This window comes from Cherax quadricarinatus, chromosome 22 (assembly GCF_038502225.1).
Source record: "Cherax quadricarinatus isolate ZL_2023a chromosome 22, ASM3850222v1, whole genome shotgun sequence".
Taxonomy (NCBI): domain Eukaryota; kingdom Metazoa; phylum Arthropoda; class Malacostraca; order Decapoda; family Parastacidae; genus Cherax; species Cherax quadricarinatus.
Window position 1 is genome coordinate 36,287,911 of NC_091313.1, and position 24,272 is coordinate 36,312,182.

A 24,272-nucleotide genomic window follows, 5' to 3' on the forward strand; every position below is an offset into this window, starting at 1 on the left:
CTATCAGGGGAAATGAAATGGGTATTAAAGAAAACGGAGGGTTCAATTCCTGCTCCACTCAAACTGTAAATAAACCAGAGGGTTCGATCCCTGCTTCAATTAAACAATATGTATTAATTAAAACGAAGGGTTCTATGCCGGCTCCGAGCAAACAGTAAGTAGAATGGGGTCACTTGACCATCCAATCTTCTCACCAACAAATCAAGAGTGCCCTATGACAGTTCCCTTGATATAATAAAGAGCTCAATGAAACCAATTGTCACTGGAAAATCTCGGGTCCCTAGAGTCTAATCCTCCAAAGTGTTTCAAGCTCACACAAAAATAGACGGCAGAATTAACTAGTATTCCTGCCTTGACTTTACTTGCAATAAATTGAGACTATAACAATCACCAAATCTTTTAAATACCTGTACTGTAGTCCTACCATATAGAATGATTACTAATGGCTGGTGGTAACCGTCTGTGGTATGCGGCGTTGAAGTTCCAATGGTAGATTCGAGATGGAGTTGAATCTCGATTCAGTAGAGTTGATCCTGGCAAGGTCGACACTTGTGAAGGCTTACTCAGCCCTGTAACAACTTCAGTCAGTATTACTAAGGCTGGCTCCTCCTCAGGAATATTAATGTATAGAAAAAGAATAAAAACTGACAAACATAAACACTTTATTATTTAGAAAATATAAAAAATAAAACACTTAAATATGAAGTATTAATCCTACATTAAAGAAAATGAAAAATGAAAAATATAAATGATAACTGAATTCAACGCTAATATAAATGTATATAAAACGTGGGTGTCTGATGTTGGTGACACTGCGTGTTATTGAAATTGTAGCCGTTGCTGATGATGGGGGGAGGGTTCGCAGGTGTTGATGACAACCCACCGGCTCATTCTTCACAGATTTTTTAGCTTTCAATAATCCTTCCAGGTGACAGGAAAGTAGGTTTTCTCCACTGCAATGATGAGGGGGTTATATCCTGCTACTTGCATACACAAACAGGTAAGTGGATCAAAATTCGGGACATCTCAGAACGTTAGTCTGTCTCCTTCAATTCTACTCGTTGATTGGCAGGTGACCCTCTCTGTCATCCAAGAGTAGTGCTGGGAGCTGTGAGTCTAGTGATTACTGTTTTGACCGGAGCCCCTCACGTCACCTTTCGGGGGGGGGGAAGAAGGAGGGGAAGGGATAGTGGGAGCTAGACTGACCCTACCTTAACAAGCAGCCGGCAATCAAACTATCACTTTCGGGGTGGGGGGAAAAAGGGGGGGGGATAGCGGGAACTGGACTTACCCTACCTTAACAAGTAGCCGGCAATGAAACTATTGTTACTAATATTTTTAATTTATCTCTTCAAACAGGTGTAGTGTCTGATATGTGGAAGATGGCTAATGTAACTCCTATTTTTAAAACAGGGGACAAGTCGTTACCGTCAAATTACCGCCCAATAAGCCTGACCTCAATTGTAGGCAAATTACTAGAGTCAATTATAGCTGAGATTATAAGAAGCCATCTCGATAAGCATAGCTTGATTAATGATACTCAGCATGGATTCACAAGAGGCCGGTCTTGTCTAACTAATTTATTAACTTTCTTCAGTAAAGCTTTTGAGGCTGTTGACCACAATAAAGAATTTGATATTATTTACTTAGATTTTAGTAAGGCTTTTGATAGAGTTCCGCACCATAGACTGTTAAAGAAAGTGGCAGCTCATGGCATTGGGGGAAAAGTGCTCTCGTGGATCGAGTCATGGCTCACTGACAGGAAGCAGAGAGTGTCCATAAATGGGGTTAAATCCGAGTGGGGATCTGTAACAAGTGGCGTTCCACAGGGATCAGTCTTGGGCCCGTTGTTGTTTATAATATATATCAATGATCTTGATGAGGGAATTACTAGTGATATGAGCAAATTCGCCGATGACACAAAGATAGGTAGGATAATTGATTCAAACGTAGATGTTAGGGAACTTCAGGAGGATTTAAACAAACTCTATTCTTGGTCAGAAAAGTGGCAGATGCAGTTCAATGTAGATAAATGCAAGGTTCTGAGGCTTGGGAGTGCCCATAACACTAGTACTTATAAATTAAATGATGTAGAACTTAGCCATACAGATTGCGAAAAGGACTTGGGGGTTATGGTGAGCAGCAACCTTAAACCAAGACAGCAATGCCTAAGCGTACGTAATAAGGCAAATAGATTACTGGGATTTATATCAAGAAGTGTAAGCAACAGAAGTCCAGAGGTCATACTGCAGCTTTATACATCATTAGTAAGGCCTCACCTAGATTATGCAGCTCAGTTCTGGTCTCCGTATTACAAAATGGACATAAATTCGTTAGAAAACATTCAGCGTAGGATGACTAAATTAATACATAGCATCAGAAATCTTCCTTATGAAGAAAGATTGAAGACTCTTAAGTTACATTCACTTGTTAGACGAAGAATGAGGGGAGACCTGATCGAAGTGTATAAGTGGAAGATAGGTATAAATAAAGGGGATATTAATAAGGTCTTGAGGATGTCTCTCCAAGAGAGAACGCGCAGTAATGGATTTAAATTAGGTAAGTTTAGATTTAGAAAGGACATAGGAAAGTATTGGTTTGGAAATAGGGTAGTTGATGAGTGGAACAGTCTACCTAGTTGGGTTATTGAGGCTGGGACTTTGGGTAGTTTCAAATCTAGGTTGGATAAGTACATGAGTGGGAGGGGTTGGATTTGAGTGGGACTTTCACATCAGAGCTTATTTCTTGGGTGGCATTGAAAATTGGGTTGGGCAAATGTTTTGTTAGTGGGATGAATTGTAAAGGACCTGCCTAGTATGGGCCAGCAGGCCTCCTGCAGTGTTCCTCCTTTTCTTATGTTCTTATGTTCTTATGTTCTACTCCTATCTATTGAACTTTTCCCTCACAATAAGGATATACTGCTGGATAACTTCTCAGTCAAAATAACTAAGTAGAGAGGACCTTCTATAGACAGAGAGGTGTTGTACTACCTAACCCACACCACACCCTTGATGTCAGCTCGCGTCAGGCAAGTAGTGCAGAGATGAGGCCACACAAATATAAAATGGTCATTACCCATGGTGAATGATCCAAAATAATTCATCATGTACATATATACATATAATGAAAATGGGAAAGATGAAAATGAATATTTAATATTATAAAGCTGATTACTCTCATTTTAGCTATTAACGATGGTAATCGCAATGCAATATTAGAAAGATAAACAAATATGAAAGACATATATAAACTGCATCTCGGCATAACAATGAAGAAACTGCATTTTCACAGATTTACTGCAACCCAGTGCTCCACAAGCTCCTATTATGTTGGAATCAGTGCTAAAAGGAAAACTCTGTTCATGTGTTTGTGGCTCAACAAATTCTCTGGCCTTAAGTATGGCCTATGTTAAACCTCCTCCAGATTTTTCCTTCAGGTAAATAAATCCCACACCTTTACCATCCATGGCCTTCATAATGCTGATAGAAATATTTTTAAAGGCTGCATCAGTGGCATATGTTGTTTGTTGAATATTCCTTGAACTGAGTCTTTCCTGAAGTGGTTAGCATCGTTTTGTTAGTGCAAATGTTTTGTTAGTGGGATGAATTGCAAAGGACCTGCCTAGTATGGGCCAACAGGCCTGCTGCAGTGTTCCTCCTTTCTTATGTTCTTATTTTATGATTATTCCTCCAAGAAAGGAAGCACATGTGTTTTGTGTAACCAAGTTGGTGATCAAGTATTAACCCTCTTACTTTTAGGTCCTCACACATATTCCACTCGTGGTCGTTGGTTTTGTTAGTCTGAATAGCATTTCCTTTAAAGCAGGGGTGGGGAACATCCGGCCCGCGGGCTGTATAAGGCCCGTAAAATAATATGGGGAAATGGTATGGTGATACCGACAAGATGTGGAAAAAGACACTTATGTACAGTTCAGGACATTTATTAAAGGAAACGTTTCGCCACGAGTGGCTTCTTCAGTCCTAATACAGGACTGAAGAAGCTGTATTAGGACTGAAGAAGCCACTCGTGGCGAAACGTTTCCTTTAATAAATGTCCTGAACTGTACATAAGTGTCTTTTTCCACACAAAATAACATGGTCTGACCCTGCCAAGGCAACCACAGGCGGGACTCGAAATTCAGTAAATCTAGATTTCTTTTTTAAAGCATCATAAATTTATGTTAGCCCTCCCCCATACCGACTTACACTGTATAGTGAAAATGATAATACGAAACCTAACATCCAAATAAGTATGCAGAATTATGACAATACCTTTTAGCTTTAATTGTAATAAATTTTGGAAGTATATACTGATATTTTTACGTACGAGTAATTTTGCAATATTTTATAAAATCCAATCGGTCCTCTATAAATTTTCTTTAAACGTTACATAAGCAATGATGAATTTCCCACTTTGAGCACACATACACTGAAATATGCATCTGTGCTGGGAACAACTTACTGCTGCGAGCATTTCTTTCCAAAACTAACCATCGCAAATAGTCGACTGTGATCCAGGCTGACCGACGCAAACCTGGAAAAGCAGTTGCGAGTAGCAACATCAGCAGTACCAGTTAACATCACACGTCTCACCATAGAGGAGCAGTTCTAGCCATCACATTAGGCGTGAGTTATTTAAATATTTGTCCAAATATAGCAAGTTAATTTTTAAGTTAATAATTTTGTATGGCCCACGAATGATGTTATAAACATCCAAATGGTCTTTGGCAGAAAAAAAGGTTCCGCACCACTGCTTTAAACCCACAGCATGAGCTACTGGCATTGATGCATTTTTTTGACTGCTTTCAAACTGGCCTAGCTGGAATTAATGAATAATCTCCATTCATTAGAACAGTGTTCAAAGCCAAGTTCCATCATAAGACCATTCATATTAGTGAAGAAACACACGCCATTTTCCATTTAGTACAATGCCTCCAAACTAGTACGGTTTGCACGAAAAATGGAATATGTATGCTTTTTATGCTGAAAGATTCCATTCTTGAAAGCGAAATCCAAGCAGTTGTTACTTCTGCTTGAAAAAAATCAAGGTCTCTCACAAGGTCATTTAACCATTGAAGAATAATTAAGTGAGGCCGTTGCAAAATCTCAGATTCTGTGGTTCATAAAAACCTTGGAAACATTGGGCGTGTTTCCTTGAACCTGTTGCCCATGGTCACCCATCAGTAAAATGGCTATCTGGGTGTTAGTCGACTGGTGTGGGTCGCATCCTAGTACAAAATTGACCTAATTTGCATTAAATGCGGCTTTCTATATAGTAGTATGTTTTTGATATCAGCTCGGCCTGTATACCTTGTACATGTACTTGTAGAAACAAAGATCTTAGTAAATTATTATCATTATTATTCTTATTACTATCACGTTGTGTCATAGTCAACAAATAGAACATATAAAGGAGTGTCCTCACTATGTGGTACAAGTTTTAATGTTGACTCACAATCTGGATATCTTTCTTTTGTTTTTTCTTCGAGAAACCAACACACGTTAACCATGTAGAAGTAACAGTCATTTAGGTGGTTCATCTGTTCTCGCAACAGCATTGAGGCTGCATATGGCATTAATGTAAGTTTTCCATTCAACACTGTGTCAGAATATGCAAGGAGCTCGTATTTATGTTGATCAACTACCTTGCAACCAGTGCAGTGCTTTCACGCAATTTTGGCTCGATTTGTTAAATTTTCGTTGATCATGTGGTATATTTGCCATATACGTAGAAAAACTGTAAACACTATTCAGATATCCTCGTGAGTTCATGTTATTCTGAAATAGATACCACATATAACTGAGGAAAAGAAATTAAATATAAACAGAGAAGTGAATGTGGCAAAGAAATGCAATTTAAAAACAGGTGATGCTTCCCCACTCTTCCAGACAACCAGACATGATGATGAGGATTCATGTTAGTGCACGGAAATAGACAACCGCAAGACTTTTCTCAGTGGTGTATGCAAGTTTGTTCATGTAACGTACAACCACTTGTGTTCCCAAAATCTTACGAGATGGGTTAATTCTAACTTAAGGTTCAGTGTCAGTATGCTAAATTATCTTAAAATACTTTGATATGCATAAGTAGCAAATTTATTGTTGTCCTGTAATGTCTGAGCGGCCCCTCAGGAGCCACTCAGATATTCCATAGAGGATGGGAACCACTATTTTAGAATAAAATAAAATAGAGAAATAGTTTAAAATTATCTCAGAAACTTTATTTGTAAGTGTTTAATTAGTGATTTGTTCTGCATATTTAAAATAATATTGTCACCAATAAAGAATAAACATTAAAATGAAATAAAAATGATTTAAAACCCACCAGTAAAGGGCCTGATTATTGAGAGGTATTGTGGCAGTGGTGAGGGATTGAGAGACACTAAGCACAACATGTCAACTTCGTATGCACTAGCTTCTTCCATTACTTTCATTCGTTTTGCTGCTGATCCAATTGGTCCACCAAAATCGGCCTCTTCTCTCTGGAGCAGTCCCAACATTCCATTAAATTTTCCATCCACTTCTGATCCCCAGGATCTGTCCGGGGCCTCACGAGTCTCCATGCTGCTGATTTATAGAGAATGAATTATGTAAAGTGTTCTAGAGTGTCAGGAATAAAGTGTAAAAAAACAGAAGTTGTGATTTATGATGATTCTTCTTCAGCCCAACTGGAAAAAGTGGAATTTCATAGTTGTGATTTTCTCAACCATATCGTTGTGTTTATCACGTGATCAACATGCAGGCCAGAGAAGCATAATATCCCGAACTCGAATTATGTTAATACTTTAAAAATATATAAATATATTTTTTAGTTATACAGAAAAATAATTAAAACACATACCATTTATTTGTCTTTTAACACAACCTGAAAGAGATTGCCTAAAGTTGAGAAACTGGTGAACTTTAGATCACTACAAGATTATGAAGGTACAGTGATATGCAGCCTGATTGTAGAATGTGGACTATTATTGAGATATTGACAAAGCTTTACTAATTTTTATTAAATTGCAATTTTAATTATAAAACAAACAGTCGAGAAAGATATGCATTTATTTTCATCCAACCTTTAATAAGTTCCTTATTAAATTTATTATTCAAATAACGTTCTCGGATCGCACAGCGACTGAAATACAAGTTTAGGGAATTATTTATTACTGATGAAAAAAAGGAGGCAGTGATTTTCATGGATTGGACAAGGAGGTATAGCATCATATATAAATGTGAAAACGCCAGATGGGAGGGTGGGGAATATGCGTGAGGAAGATAGCAGAATAAACATGCTTAAAGCAGCTGGCATAGCTTAATCAAGACAGAAATGTTAAAGGCAGTTGGGAATGTTATTTTAGAGTGATCGGTGTATTTGTTCAATATATCCATGAAAATGGGAGTACCAATGGATTGGCAGAGAGAATGCCTAGTTCCTTCGTACAAGGAAAAACAGGGCAAAAACAAGAATGTGTAAAAACTATAAGGGAATGCAGTAAGCCTGTTAATTATTCCAGGTAAAGTGTATGGTAAAGTTATCTGAAATAAATGTGGGTAAGACACAGTGTAGGACTTCAGAGGAACAAGGAGGATTTAGGAAGGGAAGGAATTATATTAACCCTTTATGAATATAGATAAAACATATGACAGGGTGGATAGAGTGACAAAGTAGCCGATGTCTGAAAACATTGTATGTTTGAAAATGCAGCAAAGAGTTGTTTATGCTGATAGTAAGACTCAGTTTAGGCTAATTATGGGGGAGGGAGATTATTTTTCAGTGAAAGTAGACCTTAAGGAGAACTGTGTTGTCACTATTGTTGTTTAACATATTAACATATGAAGGTTTAAAAGTAGTTAATGGCAGGATGTTGGGGAGAGAAGTGCGACTGAAAGACAACGAATCTGATACGAAATTGAGGTTGTATAAGTGGTGGAGTTGTGTGAGTGGTGAAAGAATTAAAATTTGTTAGAGTTTTTAAAGGATGGAAATTAAAAGTGTACATGGGGAGCAGAAAGGTAAAGAGTGTAACAAAACAATCTGGGGAAGGAAAGAGTGGATATCAGACTTGAGAAAAACTAGAGTAAGTAAATGCTTTTAGATATTTGTAATTGGCCTTGTCGATGGGTGGGTTTATGAAAGATGAGATGAGCCTCACTATGATTTTTATGGAGACCATGAATTTAATCTAAGAAGACAAAAACCAAAGCAATGTACCAGAGCAGAGTGGTATCAGACACGAGTTAAAACATTACAGTGAGGAGGAGGTCGGATGCAGTGGAGATGTCGCGTCTGAGGTCAATGTATTCTTTTTGAACATTGTGAAGAGAATTCGAGCCTTGACGATTAGAAGGACTTGGGGAGAAGATTTACAAAAAGTACTATTCAGGGGGCTGAAGAAAGGTTATTGATGTAGTTCGGAAAAAGATTAAACAAAATAGATTAATGAGGAAGGTGTATGGATCTGGACTGGAGGAAAGAAAGGGTCGCCCTTGGAAGGATTGCAAAATAGGGCGTAAAATAGATTTTGAGTGCTAGGGGCTTGGACACCTAACAAAATTTTGAGAATGCGTTAGATTTTAATAGGGGTAAGTTGTTTTTTTACGATTTGCAGTACTCTTGGAGTGTGAGGACGGTAACATCTATGAAGGGATTCAGGGAAACTGATTGATCGGACTTGAGTCATGGAAGTGGAAAGTTCAGAGCCTGCACTCTGACAAATGGTAGGGGATAATTCAATTCAGAGAACATGTGAACTATAATGTCAGAACGCTTCAGACATGAAAGTGACTGAATAAATGACGGCTAAATTTATTCCTCTTTCTTGGATCATCCTGAGAGACGGCAAGTGTGTTGAAAAGTTCTTACCTGAAGTTGTATGCTGAGGAGAAAACAGAGAGCAGTCTGCTATCCATACAGTCTGTGAGAGTGACCAGGGAATCTTGTTCACCAGTTCCAGACGTGTAGTCAGTGTACGGGAAGAATCTATTTGATGAAACTCTCAACATGTGCCCATTAAAATTGCTAAACTGGTCTGGAGGAATATAAAAAATTAAGAAATTTTAATTTTGACCAGTTTAAGAAGAATCAATGAATTTTGAAGACTGTTTCAATACTCATAAATGAATTTACGCAAATCTTAAGACATAATGGAGTAAAAATTAACTTTATACACACACACACACACACACACACACACACACACACACACACACACACACACACACGCAATGGGACCGGACATCTCCCCGTGGGTCCTTAGAGAGGGAGCAGATATGTTGTGCGTGCCACTTACTACAATCTTCAACACGTCCCTGGAAACTGGGCAACTACCTGAGGTATGGAAGACGGCAAATGTAGTTCCCATTTTTAAAAAAGGAGACAGAAAAGAGGCACTAAACTATAGACCTGTGTCATTGACGTGTATAGTAAGCAAATTTATGGAGAAGATTATCAGGAGGAGAGTGGTGGAGCACCTGGAACGGAACAAGAGTATAAATGCAACCAGCACGGATTCACGGAAGGCAAATCCTGTGTCACAAACCTTCTGGAGTTTTATGATAAAATAACAGAAGTAAGACACGAGAGAGAGGGGTGGGTTGATTGCATCTTCTTGGACTGCAAGAAGGCCTTTGACACAGTTCCTCACAAGAGATTAGTGCAGAAGCTAGAGCATCAGGCGCATATAACAGGAAGGGCACTGCAATGTATCAGAGAATACCTGACAGGGAGGCAACAACGAGTCATGGTACGTAATGATGTATCACAGTGGGCACCTGTGACGAGCGGGGTCCCACAGGGGTCGGTCCTAGGACCAGTGCTATTTTTGGTATATGTGAACGACATGAAGGAAGGGTTAGACTCAGAAGTGTCCCTGTTTGCAGATGATGTGAAGTTAATGAGGAGAATTAAATCTGATGAGGACCAGGCAGGACTTCAAAGAGACCTGGACAGACTGGACACGTGGTCCAGCAAATGGCTTCTCGAATTTAATCCTGCCAAATGCAAAGTCATGAAGATAGGGGAAGGGCACAGAAGACCACAGACAGAGTATAGGCTAGGTGGCCAAAGACTGCAAACCTCACTCAAGGAGAAAGATCTTGGGGTGAGTATAACACCGAGCATGTCTCCGGAAGCATACATCAATCAGATAACTGCTGCAGCATATGGGCGCCTGGCAAACCTGAGAACAGCATTCCGATACCTTAGTAAGGAATCATTCAAGACACTGTACACCGTGTATGTCAGGCCCATACTGGAGTATGCAGCACCTGTTTGGAACCCGCACTTGATAAAGCACGTCAAGAAACTAGAGAAAGTACAAAGGTTTGCGACAAGGTTAGTTCCAGAGCTAAGGGGAATGTCCTATGAAGAAAGATTAAGGGAAATCGGCCTGACGACACTGGAGGACAGGAGGGTCAGGGGAGACATGATAACGACATATAAAATACTGCGTGGAATAGACAAGGTGGACAAAGACAGGATGTTCCAGGGAGGGGACACAGAAACAAGAGGCCACAATTGGAAGTTGAAGACACAAATGAGTCAGAGAGATAGTAGGAAGTATTTCTTCAGTCATAGAGTTGTAAGGCAGTGGAATAGCCTAGAAAATGACGTAGTGGAGGCAGGAACCATACACAGTTTTAAGACGAGGTTTGATAAAGCTCATGGAGCGGGGAGAGAGAGGGCCCAGTAGCAACCGGTGAAGAGGCGGGGCCAGGAGCTAAGACTCGACCCCTGCAACCACAAATAGGTGAGTACACACACACACACACACACACACACACACACACACACACACACACACACTCACACACACACACACAAACACCTTTTCGACATCGTCATTTTCTGTCAAATAGCCAGAATAAAAATTTGTTCATACCATAACTCAGTTATAGTCAATCTGAGCACAACGAAAAAAAATACATAGCATACATTTTAATATTAAATTAGTATAAACTGACCCTAAAATTCCCCATAATAACACTCCATGTTATCAATCCTGACCTTACACTAAACACATCATTCTCTTCCCTTAACTGTTTTACACAAACATACTTCTAACCATCACATTTCACTTCATTACCCTCAAAAAAATCTCATGAAAACTCGTTACAAATTCATTATACTTTCGTAAAATTCATTACGAACTCGTTTTTCTATCATGAAAATATACACTACATCACCTTATGAATACGAAAAATTTACACAAACAAATCTTGATCTCCAAAAATATACATTACATCGAATCTTGAGCCCCTAAAATATACATAAATTCCATTCCGTCTATACTTTCTCATACATTCCTAATATAAGAAAACATTAATTAGACTAAAAAAAATTCTTACACTCCATACAAATTACATATTTCAACTCACATTTATCCTAATCTCATTTTACCATTACATCATAATTTCTACGTAAATAAAACTCTAAGTAAAACACACATTGTGACAACATTCCTACACTTCAAATTTGTTCATAGGCTTCCCCTACAGCCTACCATGTTGACATTCAATCGGATCAAACCTGACCTTACACTATGCACAACATGACTCACAAAATCGTAATGACACGATTGCAAACAAACCATACCACGGGTGGGATTTGAACCCGCGGTCAGAGAGTCTCAAAACTCCAGACCGTCGCGTTAGCCACTGGACCAGCTAGCCACGGGTTCAAATCCCACCCGTGGTATGTTTTTTTTTTATGCACAACATTCTCCTCTAAAAACTTTACACAAACAAATACCACCATAATTTTTTTAATTTGTTCAAAACATTCATTCAGTCAAGAGTTGCCAACTTAGACTAAGTTAATATATTTTTTAATTTGTACGAGAGAATCTCCAAGATTTCATTACACTTTTTCATTATATTACCCAGAAAATCATAAACATTCATTTCTCTACCGTGAAAAATATTCACATTTTTCACTATCATAAAAACAAAACATCTCATTTCATTTAATTAACTTGAAAAATCATTACCTCTCATTCCATTACCCTATAATAAAGCATTTCACTTTCATTTCGTTTCACTACAATCAAAAAATCATTATATTTTTCGTTTCATTATCCTGAAATTAACACACTTGAACAATCATTACTAATATTGCTTTGAAATAAACATCATTCTTTAATTTTGTTTTATTACATCAAAAACATATTTCTTTATCCCGAAAACATTTACATATTTCATTACTCTGACAACCATTTCTTTTTTTACACATTTCATAACTCTAAAAATCATTACACACTCATTTCAATGATATCTAAACAAATTTCACACTTTGTGATATGCTAGAGTTCACTAGTATTTTTTTTATTCTAGCCAGAAGCTACATAATAAATGACAAAAATTTACAACTCACCCAGTAAAAAATTACATCTCAATAACCGAAAAAATTACACTTTAATAATCCACTTTCAGTCATCAAAATACAGCACAAACACCAACAATACAACCACAACCGCAAAAATTACGTTTCAAACATGAAAAAATTACAACACAAGAATCCAACAATTACGTCTTTACAACCCTCCAAAAATTACACTTTAGTAAATCAGTTTCACCAACAGCTACATTGTATCCACCAAAATTGACACCATTTCACATTCTCTAAAAAATCATTACACATGCCATTAACACTCGAATATATATATATATATATATATATATATACATATATATATATATATATATATATATATATATATATATATATACATAAGGCTAAATTAAATTGCGCTGGTTATAATTAGGCTAGATAAGTTTTCTAAGGTTATTTTGTTACAAAATTATTAATTTTTACTTAAACATAAATGAATATATATATATATATATATATATATATATATATATATATATATATATATATATATATATATATATATATATATATATATATATATATATGTATGTGTGTGTGTGTGTGTGTGCATATATATCTTCAAACGTATAAAATAAAATTATAGAAAGGACTTAATTTCAAATGAGTTTTTGCTAATTGACCAGTTTTACCTATTCGGCACGACATATATAAATACAAGGATAAAGAGAAAGAGAGCGAGAGAGAGCGAGAGAGAGAGAGAGAGAGGGGGGGGGATCCTTAACCTAGTCAAACCCTGTGTAAAAAAAGAGGGGGGGGGGGGAAAGAGACAGAGTGATCATGGTCAGCAGGATTTGAACCCCCGTGTGGAGAGTGGCATAGCTCTCGAATGACAACTTAGACCACTAGGCCACAGATATCTCAGAAAGCTATGTAGCCATGTTTCTTCCTAGACCCGGGCACACCAAAAAGTCTCATGTGTGGTTTCTGGGTATTTCTTTCTCTTAAAGTATGTTCTGACCTCATAGGAGATTTTATACCAGTGCAAAACGGAAGTATATACAGAGAAAGATCGTGGTCAGCAGGATTCGAACCCGCGTGTGGAGAGTTATTTCACACCATCCTCCCGCATGCATTGGAAGCCAAGAAATATTTTAGAATGATTGAAAGTGTAGTATAGAACAGAAAATATTCACAAAACATTTGACTTAGAATCAGAAAAATGTCAACCAAAAATGACGTCGAATGTATTTGTCATAAATAAAAACGATAATAACTCACCAGGAAATAGGTTGTCAGTTATTAGATCAAATGAGTGGAGGTTCCCCAAGTGTACAAGTTGGACGTCAGGTTCCCCGTTGTTACAGAACAAACACCGTCTGTATACCTTCACTCCTCTTCTCTTTCCTCCTGGATAATAAAGTTTGTGGTTCTTAATCTAAACCAAAACACACACACACACACACACACACACGTGAAGCAGTATCGTTAAATAGTGCTCCCAGGAGCATTAGCGGTCATCGTACGTGATTGTATCAGTGAACATACCTACAAGAAAGTAACAGCTTTCTAGAGTATGAATAATGTAATAAGATCAAGAATTTTACAATTTAAATTTGAATGCGGGTGTTACTGGAAGCTGTGTGATGGATGGTAACAATCAGCTGGTCAGGCTGCTGGCACATAATCAAACAAACATATTTAATGGGTCCAGGTTGGGACCTTAACTAAAAATAAATGCAGATATCTGGTCGATTATAGCAGCAGTGTAGTTATAAAGTCATATGGTAAATACTGAAAGAAAAAAAAAATTAGTCAATCCCTAGCAGTTGGTGTTGTGACTACAGTTAATATCATCACTTTGTTATGACCATGATACTAAAGAAAGAGTGAATACCAAGTTATTAACAAAAATAAAAACTTGAATGCATGATAAAAGCTACGGAGTTACAAACTGAAGGAGTTATAGAAGCCATCACCGGGAGCCTCCATTTGTGCCGACGACATCACTTGCCTATGTGTGGCAGCAATTTTGGTTGGTGTCTAGTCTTAGTGTCTCACCCTGCTGGCTGTATGCTATAGCATCATTCTCTCCCTAACTTTCAGTGCCAGGAGATAGATAGGGGTAGCCCTGACAATATTTAATAAGTTATCTAAAAAATCTTCAGTGGAGTTGTGTAGCCTACTTCCTCCCCCCCCCCCGTTTCTCAAAGAATAAGCTAGTAAACGAGCACGCACATACAAACACGCGGGTACACCAGTATTATAATAGTAAATATTAGTATATATTAATAAGGAATAGAGTGTGAAATCTTTCTATAATCTTTAAAAGAGTAGCGTGTTATAGTGACCCCACCCCCCTTTTTTCTAAGAACAAGCTAGTAAAAGCTAACACACACACAAACACGTGTACACCAGTAAGTATTGTGGTGGTAAATATTAGTATATATTAATAAGGAATTGAGTGTGAAATATTTCTATAATCTTCAAATGAGTAGTGTAGGCTAACATGACCCCTCCCTTTTTGTTTCAAAGCCTAAAACTGATACGTAAGGAACGCCACATGTTACATAGCCTCACTCAGATTTTACTACATCAGTGCACACTCAGTTTCCTGTTGGTGAGCCATGACTCGATCAACTACAGCACTTTTTCCCAGTTGCCATGAGCCGCCACTTTCTTTAACAGTCTCTGATGAGGTACTCGATCAAAAGCCTTACTAAAAGCCAAGTAAATAATATCGAATTCTTTATCGTGATCAACAGCCTCGAAACCTTTATTGAAGAAAGTTAGTAATTAGTTAGGCAGGAACAGCCCCTCGTGATTCCATGCTGAGTACCATTAATCAGATTATTCTCATCAAGATGACTTCGTAGAATATCATCTATAATTGACTCTAGTGATTTGCCTACATTTGAGATCAGGCGATAATTTGAGGGTAAAGGCTTATCTCCTGCTTTAAATATAGGAATTATTGGCCATCTTCCACATGTCAGACACTACACCTATTTGAAGCGATAAATTAAAAATGTTAGTTAATGATTCACAAAGTTTATTAAAAGCCCTTGAAAAAAAGGTTCATTAGGGCTGGGGAATTTATTTTGCTTCAATCAGTCTATATGTTTTATTACTATATCCCTAGTGACTGTGATATTACATAATTTATCTTCTTCAGGTCGAATATAAAAATTAATTACTGGGATATTGTTAGAGACTTCCTGTATGAAAACCGAGAGGAAATAATTATTAAAAAATCGAGCATAGTACCTTCTCCTTGTCAGTAAGATGGCCAGAGTTATTTTAGAGGTGACCTATCTTTTCTCTAACTTTTATTTTATATACATGGAAAAAACTTTCGGTTAATTTTTGAATCCCTTGCAACTTTCATTTCATAATCCCGTTTAGCTTTTCTTATCCCTTTTTAACCTCCCTCTTAACGTCAGTATATTGACTGTATATATTTTGGTAGAATTACCGACAATATGTAAACTAAAAGGGCACAAGTGCAACTAATGTAACATTAGTGCAACTACTGTAACATTAGTGCAGCTAATGTAACATTAAAGATTGAGACACTTATGCAGCATATGGGAATCTTTATTCAGGAAACGTTTCGCCACACAGTGGCTTCATCAGTCCAATACAAAGAGGAAGGCGTAAGGAGAGGAGGAGAATGAGGTAATCAGTCCCTCAACCTGGAGTCGATGTGTTCAGTCCATCAATCTTGTAGAATGTACAGCATAGGGCCGTAGACGTGGCTTATATACTGTAGTGAGGTGACGTGAAGCAGATGGAGGCGGGGTCATAGTGGTACCATCCACTAGTCGAAGTAGGTCTTCGTCCAAAGGTTGAACAAGTGTTGAAGAATTCTTTGTAACAAGACCCCATGATGCTGCCGTGTCTGACAGTTGTGATGAATGGATTGAAAAACCGACAAGTTGAAGATTGAGACACTTATGCAGCATATGGGAATCTTTATTCAGGAAACGTTTCGCCACACAGTGGCTTCATCAGTCCAATACAAAGAGGAAGGCGTAAGGAGAGGAGGAGAATGAGGTAATCAGTCCCTCAACCTGGAGTCGATGTGTTCAGTCCATCAATTTTGTAGAATGTACAGCATAGGGCCGTAGACGTGGCTTATATACTGTAGTGAGGTGACGTGAAGCAGATGGAGGCGGGGTCATAGTGGTACCATCCACTAGTCGAAGTAGGTCTTCGTCCAAAGGTTGAACATGTGTTGAAGAATACTTTGTAACAAGACCCCATGATGCTGCCGTGTCTGACAGTTGTGATGAATGGATTGAAAAACCGACAAGTTGAAGATTGAGACACTTATGCAGCATATGGGAATCTTTATTCAGGAAACGTTTCGCCACACAGTGGCTTCATCAGTCCAATACAAAGAGGAAGGCGTAAGGAGAGGAGGAGAATGAGGTAATCAGTCCCTCAACCTGGAGTCGATGTGTTCAGTCCATCAATCTTGTAGAATGTACAGCATAGGGCCGTAGACGTGGCTTATATACTGTAGTGAGGTGACGTGAAGCAGATGGAGGCGGGGTCATAGTGGTACCATCCACTAGTCGAAGTAGGTCTTCGTCCAAAGGTTGAACAAGTGTTGAAGAATTCTTTGTAACAAGACCCCATGATGCTGCCGTGTCTGACAGTTGTGATGAATGGATTGAAAAACCGACAAGTTGAAGATTGAGACACTTATGCAGCATATGGGAATCTTTATTCAGGAAACGTTTCGCCACACAGTGGCTTCATCAGTCCAATACAAAGAGGAAGGCGTAAGGAGAGGAGGAGAATGAGGTAATCAGTCCCTCAACCTGGAGTCGATGTGTTCAGTCCATCAATCTTGTAGAATGTACAGCATAGGGCCGTAGACGTGGCTTATATACTGTAGTGAGGTGACGTGAAGCAGATGGAGGCGGGGTCATAGTGGTACCATCCACTAGTCGAAGTAGGTCTTCGTCCAAAAGTTGAACAAGTGTTGAAGAATTCTTTGTAACAAGACCCCATGATGCTGCCGTGTCTGACAGTTGTGATGAATGGATTGAAAAACCGACAAGTTGAAGATTGAGACACTTATGCAGCATATGGGAATCTTTATTCAGGAAACGTTTCGCCACACAGTGGCTTCATCAGTCCAATACAAAGAGGAAGGCGTAAGGAGAGGAGGAGAATGAGGTAATCAGTCCCTCAACCTGGAGTCGATGTGTTCAGTCCATCAATCTTGTAGAATGTACAGCATAGGGCCGTAGACGTGGCTTATATACTGTAGTGAGGTGACGTGAAGCAGATGGAGGCGGGGTCATAGTGGTACCATCCACTAGTCGAAGTAGGTCTTCGTCCAAAGGTTGAACAAGTGTTGAAGAATTCTTTGTAACAAGACCCCATGATGCTGCCGTGTCTGACAGTTGTGATGAATGGATTGAAAAACCGACAAGTTGAAGATTGAGACACTTATGCAGCATATGGGAATCTTTATTCAGGAAACGTTTCGCCACACAGTGGCTTCATCAGTCCAATACAAAGAGGAAGGCATAAGGAGAGGAGGAGAATGAGGTAATCAGTCCCTCAACCTGGAGTCGATGTGTTCAGTCCATCAATCTTGTAGAATGTACAGCATAGGGCCGTAGACGTGGCTTATATACTGTAGTGAGGTGACGTGAAGCAGATGGAGGCGGGGTCATAGTGGTACCATCCACTAGTCGAAGTAGGTCTTCGTCCAAAGGTTGAACAAGTGTTGAAGAATTCTTTGTAACAAGACCCCATGATGCTGCCGTGTCTGACAGTTGTGATGAATGGATTGAAAAACCGACAAGTTGAAGATTGAGACACTTATGCAGCATATGGGAATCTTTATTCAGGAAACGTTTCGCCACACAGTGGCTTCATCAGTCCAATACAAAGAGGAAGGCATAAGGAGAGGAGGAGAATGAGGTAATCAGTCCCTCAACCTGGAGTCGATGTGTTCAGTCCATCAATCTTGTAGAAAGTACAGCATAGGGCCGTAGACGTGGCTTATATACTGTAGTGAGGTGACGTGAAGCAGATGGAGGCGGGGTCATAGTGGTACCATCCACTAGACGAAGTAGGTCTTCGTCCAAAGGTTGAACAAGTGTTGAAGAATTCTTTGTAACAAGATCCCATGATGCTGCAGTGTCTGACAGTTGTGATGAATGGATTGAAAAACCGACAAGTTGAAGATTGAGACACTTATGCAGCATATGGGAATCTTTATTCAGGAAACGTTTCGCCACACAGTGGCTTCATCAGTCCAATACAAAGAGGAAGGCGTAAGGAGAGGAGGAGAATGAGGTAATCAGTCCCTCAACCTGGAGTCGATGTGTTCAGTCCATCAATCTTGTAGAATGTACAGCATAGGGCCGTAGACGTGGCTTATATACTGTATATAAGCCACGTCTACGGCCCTATGCTGTACATTCTACAAGATTGATGGACTGAACACATCGACTCCAGGTTGAGGGACTGATTACCTCATAGTCCTCCTCTCCTTACGCCTTCCTCTTTGTATTGGACTGATGAAGCCACTGTGTGGCGAAACGTTTCCTGAATAAAGATTCCCATATGCTGCATAAGTGTCTCAATCTTCAGTATATTGATTCATAAGATGACCCTCACCTCTTTTGACGCGTCTATATATTCCTTCCTTCTGCCCTAAAATATGTTTGAGCTTATTAATCATTCATTTCAAGTCATTTCTATTCGATTTTATATCTTCATACGGAATAAATGTAGAGAGAGAGGTAATATCATTAACGTTAGACGATGGTTCAAATAACAACCAGAAACAATGGTTTTAAATTTAGAAGGAACGTAGGTAAATACTGGTTTTCAAACAGAGTCGTCGATCTGTGGAAGAATCTGCCGTGTATGGTAATGGAAGTTAAGACCTTGGGTAGCTTTAAAAATAGACTGGATAAATATACGAGTGAAAAGGGCTGGGTTTGATTAGTACCTGACGTGATGAAATTAAGTCACAGGTGCAACATCTGGGTATCAGTACGTTAGTACCTGACGTACTGAAGCAAATTCTTTGGTAGTTTAGGGTAAAGGTTGGATAATTACATGTGATAATGGATGGTTTTGATAAGGTCCTGCCTTGTGTGGGCTAGTAAGCTTTCTTCAGTGTTCCCCCATTCCTATTAAATCCAAGCTTTAGCTGCTCATTTGCATCATATTTAATTTTTTACATACAAATTTTCCTTTCCTGAAACTTAAAAATAGAGATATGGACGTCTACTTACTTTCTTGAGTGAGATTCTTCATAAGCCGTTTGTATTGGTAGAGAGGTGGTAGGTGAAGGTTGAAATCATGGAGGGCGAGGTAGAGAGCATTGACAGTGTTGCGGAGACTGTGGTGGAGGAGCACCTCCTTCACTGTCGACCTCCCACCCACCATAACAACCACAGTTTCTGGTAACATCCATAAACCTGACTCTTCAAGCAATCTGATGAGAAATTAAGGTATCTCTTTAACTCTCTCTTAATGTTACTTAAGCAAAAAAACATAAGAACATAAGAATGGAGGAACACTGCAGAAGGCCTACTGGCCCATAAAAGGCAGGTCTTTATCAAAGTGACCTCTACCCAAAGCTACCCAAGAATTTACTCCCGTACCTAATGACACAAATCAAATCCAGCCCCTCCCACTCATATATTTGTCCAATCTCTTTTTAAAGCTGCCCAAAGTCCCTACTGGGAAGATTGTTCCACGCATCCACAACTCTGTTAGAAAACCAGTACTTACCTATGTCCTTTCTAAATCTAAATTTATCTAACTTAAATCCATTATTCTTGGTACTTACCTGGTTCGACACCCTCAGTACTTTATTAATATCTCCTTTGTTTATGCCCGTCATCCACTTATACACTTCAATGATATCTCCCCTAATTCTACGTCTCTCCAGAGAGTGGAGATTTAAGGCTTTAAGTCTATCTTCATACGGGAGATTCCTTACACAGTAACTCATTTTTGTCATTCTTCTCTGTATGTTCTCAAATGAGTCTATATCCATCCTGTAGTAAGGAGACCAAAACTGAGTAGCATGTTCTAAATGAGGCCTCACTAGTGATGTATAGAGCTGTTTGGACTTCTGTTACTTACACTTCTTGAGATAATTCCAAGTTGGTTTAGAAAGACACATAAGCAAACACTATGACATATTTATTAGAAAACGTTTCGGTCCTGGGACCTTGATCACTTCTAACATACAAAGGTAGAAAGACATTATATACAGGCGGAGAGTGAGGTGTGAGTGACACATAGTGACCTGAAGAATGCCAACTTGTCGGTATTTATTACCAAGGTTTATACTATAATTCCAAGTAATCTGTTAGCCTTGTTGCGCACACTTAGGCACTGCTGTCTTGGCTTTAGATTTCTGCTTCCCATGACTTCCAAGTCTTTTTCACATTCTGTATGATCAAGCTCTACTTCACCTAGTTCATAGCTTCAAGGGTTATTTTCATTACCAAGGGCAAGTACCTAACACTTATCCACATTGAACTTCATCTGCCATTTTTCAGACCAAGACATTAATTTGTCCAAATCCTCCTGGAGTTCATTGATATCCTCCTCAGAATGAATCATATGGCCTATCTTTGTATCATCAGCAAATTTGCTCATGTCACTCGTAATCCCTTCATCAAGGTCATTAATGAAAATTATGAACAAGAGAGGGCCTAAAACTGATCCTTGTGGAATGTCACTAGTGACTAATCCCCACTCAGATTTGACTCCATTAATGGAAACTCTCTGCTTTCTAATGGTAAGCCATGCCTCTATCCATACTAGAACTTTACCTCCTATACCATGAGCTGCCACTTTTCTTAAGAGTCTTGTGAGGTACTCTATCGAAGGCTTTACTAAAATCCAAATAAACAATATCATATTCTTTATCACTGTCTACTGCCTCACAGTGGTGACGTGTACTTAGCTCAGTGGTGACGTGTACTTAGCTCAGTGGTGACGTGTACTTAGCACAGTGATGACGTGTACTTAGCTCAGTGGTGACGTGTACTTAGCTCAGTGGTGACGTGTACTTAGTTCAGTGGTGACGTGTACTTAGCTCAGTGGTGACGTGTTCTTAGCTCAGTGGTGACGTGTACTTAGCTCGGTGGTGACGTGTACTTAGCTCAGTGGTGACGTGTACTTAGCTCAGTGGTGACGTGTACTTAACTCAGTGGTGACGTGTACTTAGCTCAGTGGTGACGTGTACTTAGCTCAGTGGTGACGTGTACTTAGCAGCGGTGACGTGTACTTAGCTCAGTGGTGACGTGTACTTAGCACAGTGGTGACGTGTACTTAGCTCAGTGGTGACGTGTACTTAGCTCAGTGGTGACGTGTACTTAGCTCAGTAGTGACGTGTACTTAGCAGTGGTGACGTGTACTTAGCACAGTGGCGACGTGTACTTAGCTCTCAGTGGTGACGTGTACTTAGCTCTGTGAAGACCTGTTTGCGCGCTCTCTACGAATTGAAGCAAGATGCCCTCCATCGAGCAACTTTACCAACAGCTTAAGGAAGAATTGAGGATGGCGAAGATGGAGATTCGGCGACTGACCGAGGAAAACAAGAAGATTCGTAGTAGTCCTCCTGTTTTGAGTCCTCAGGTCAAGAAAGGAAACTAGTCAGTGGCTGGACAGCAGGGAACGAAGTTGACGATCAAGAAGACGAATGGAAAGGTAGAAACGATGAAGAAGAAAGAGACTGCTGTGGAAACTGTTGTGGAAACATCTAATACATTCTCAGTGCTACCCGACGAATGTGAGTCGACTACTGGGAACGTCACGACAAACGGCATCAAGGAAGGTAAGAATATTGTTGTTGTTGTGGATAGCTAAGTTAGGTACATGGATAGGGCGTTCTGCTTGAAGGACAGGAGTAGGAGACAGGGGGTTTGCTTTCCTGGGGCTGGGATGGAGGATATTGTTAGCAATCCTATTATCTGTCTCAGTGCTGGAGGCAACAATGTTGGCAGACGTAGGAGTGAAGACCTGATTAGCAGGTATAGGTCAGCAATAGAAATAATTAGGAGGAAGGGTGGGAACCCTGTCATATGTGGTATTTTGCCAAGGAGAGGAGTTGGAAATGAATGGTTGTCCAAGGCAATTGGTGTCAATTGCTGGCTGGACAAATACTGTAAGGAAAATGCGGTAACATTCATTGACAACTGGGACCTCTTCTATTGCAGAAATGACATGTATGCCAGGGATGGGGTTCACTTATCTAGGTCTGGGGTGGGAGCACTGGCAACTGCAGTGGAGGGAGCAGTTAGGACTTTAAACTAGCAATAGTTATTGGTATGGGTTTTGGCAGGAAAACAGTGAAGTCCCAGTGTAATAATATTATGAGTTCTAGGGGAACTAATAAGCAGAACAAGGTAGATATTGAAAAGCCAGTAGCACTGGGTGATAAGGACAGTAATAGGTTTAGTAGAAAAACAGAAATGAGCAGGAAGGGTAAAGAGAAAGGAGAGTCTTTCAATGTTTATTATGCTAATAGCCGTAGTGCTAGGAATAAGATGGACGAGTTGAGATTAGTTGCTAGTGCAGGTAACATTGATGTATTTGCCTGAACTGAGAAGTGGTTTAATTCAAAAAGTCGGGACATGCCTGCGGAATGTCACATTCAGGGTTTTAAATTGTTTCAAGTAGATAGAAGTATCGGGAAGGGAGGTGGGGTGGCATTGTATGTCCGAGATCGCTCTGGCGGCTACCAGTTTGGTCTGTTGTAGGCTGATGGGGACAGTAATCCCAACATGTGGGTGTTCTGTTACTGCCTTAGCTGCATCATCCGCCGCCTCATTTCTCCAGATGCCAGCGTGGCTGGTGATCCAGTTCAATGTTGATCTGTTACCCTGAACTTTTAAGGCTGTCATTATGTTCATAATCGATGTACTGAGGTGAACATTGTCCTGTGGTTGGGGATGGAAGACTGGAGTGCGAGGTTAGTGAGACACTTCGCAGGCAACTAGCACTGATGTCCCCTCCCGAAGATGACCCAGAAATGACTGCGGCTATATTAGTGCATCATGGAGTCAACGAACCAGACAACCTGTTGCCGGTGATAACGACATATCCTCCTCCTCGCTAGTGTCCACATTTAAGAGTACATATGGTGTTGTCGCTTATGAGACGCACCAGATGAACTGACCAGAAGAGTGCTTGAGCAGCATACGTTGCATCATTGTAGAACCCTTTCTCCTTCGGGAGCCAGAGACGGGTCATCGCAAGATTAAGACCCGTGCCAGGACTCCGGTCTTGGCCAACATTATACATACATATACCCAGGTAGATCTGTTTGTGACTTGATAAAGCCCACTGTGTGGGCGAAACGTTGTCAGTAAAGGATCACATTATACTGCATATGTGTTTATATTTCCATTGTACCGGTATTTTATACCATTTATTTCCATCAGGTTTTATGTTATCTGTCTTATATCTTCAGCTTACGTATATAGACAAGATGTAATAACTACACTACTCAGTATTGATTGGCTACCCATGATGCAAACTCAAGGTTGAAGCGTCAAGATTGTCTGCACCTCATCTTTGACAGTTTATCACTCTCCATTCTATTACCTCAGCCTCACATTGTTTCAGACTATGGAGAAGTACTGTTCTTGAGGCAGAGGGACTGACCACCTCAAAACTACGTCTTCGGGGATGTTGGACTGATTACATCGACTTTACATCTCTACTGCTTCTGCTGTCTCCTCTGTATCTGGATGAAGAACCCTACTGTATTTGCGTAACTTTTCAGAATAGAGAAGCATAACCGTTGCACCGATGCATGTCATAAAAATATGCATCGGAAAGTAAGCAATAGTTAACGTAGTGATCAAAGTCATAATCTGTTGTAATCAGTGTAACTTAAGCTGAAACACTATGATAAGAAATTCTATATATCTTACATTCTTTATTAATAT

The 24,272-nt window shown here is 39.5% G+C and overlaps 1 protein-coding gene across 1 annotated transcript in view; it reads right to left on the bottom strand.

Moving 5' to 3' along the window:
- Positions 1-24,272, bottom strand: part of LOC128689814 (ionotropic receptor 21a-like) — a 116,219-nt gene that overhangs the window by 33,745 nt on the left and 58,202 nt on the right. The window contains exons 4-7 of the mRNA XM_070087666.1: positions 19,590-19,792; positions 13,597-13,725; positions 8,851-9,016; positions 6,325-6,563 (exon numbers count right to left, since the gene is read on the bottom strand). Of these exons, the coding sequence (XP_069943767.1) occupies positions 6,325-6,563; positions 8,851-9,016; positions 13,597-13,725; positions 19,590-19,792 (737 nt within the window). The remainder of the gene's footprint in view (positions 1-6,324; positions 6,564-8,850; positions 9,017-13,596; positions 13,726-19,589; positions 19,793-24,272) is intronic.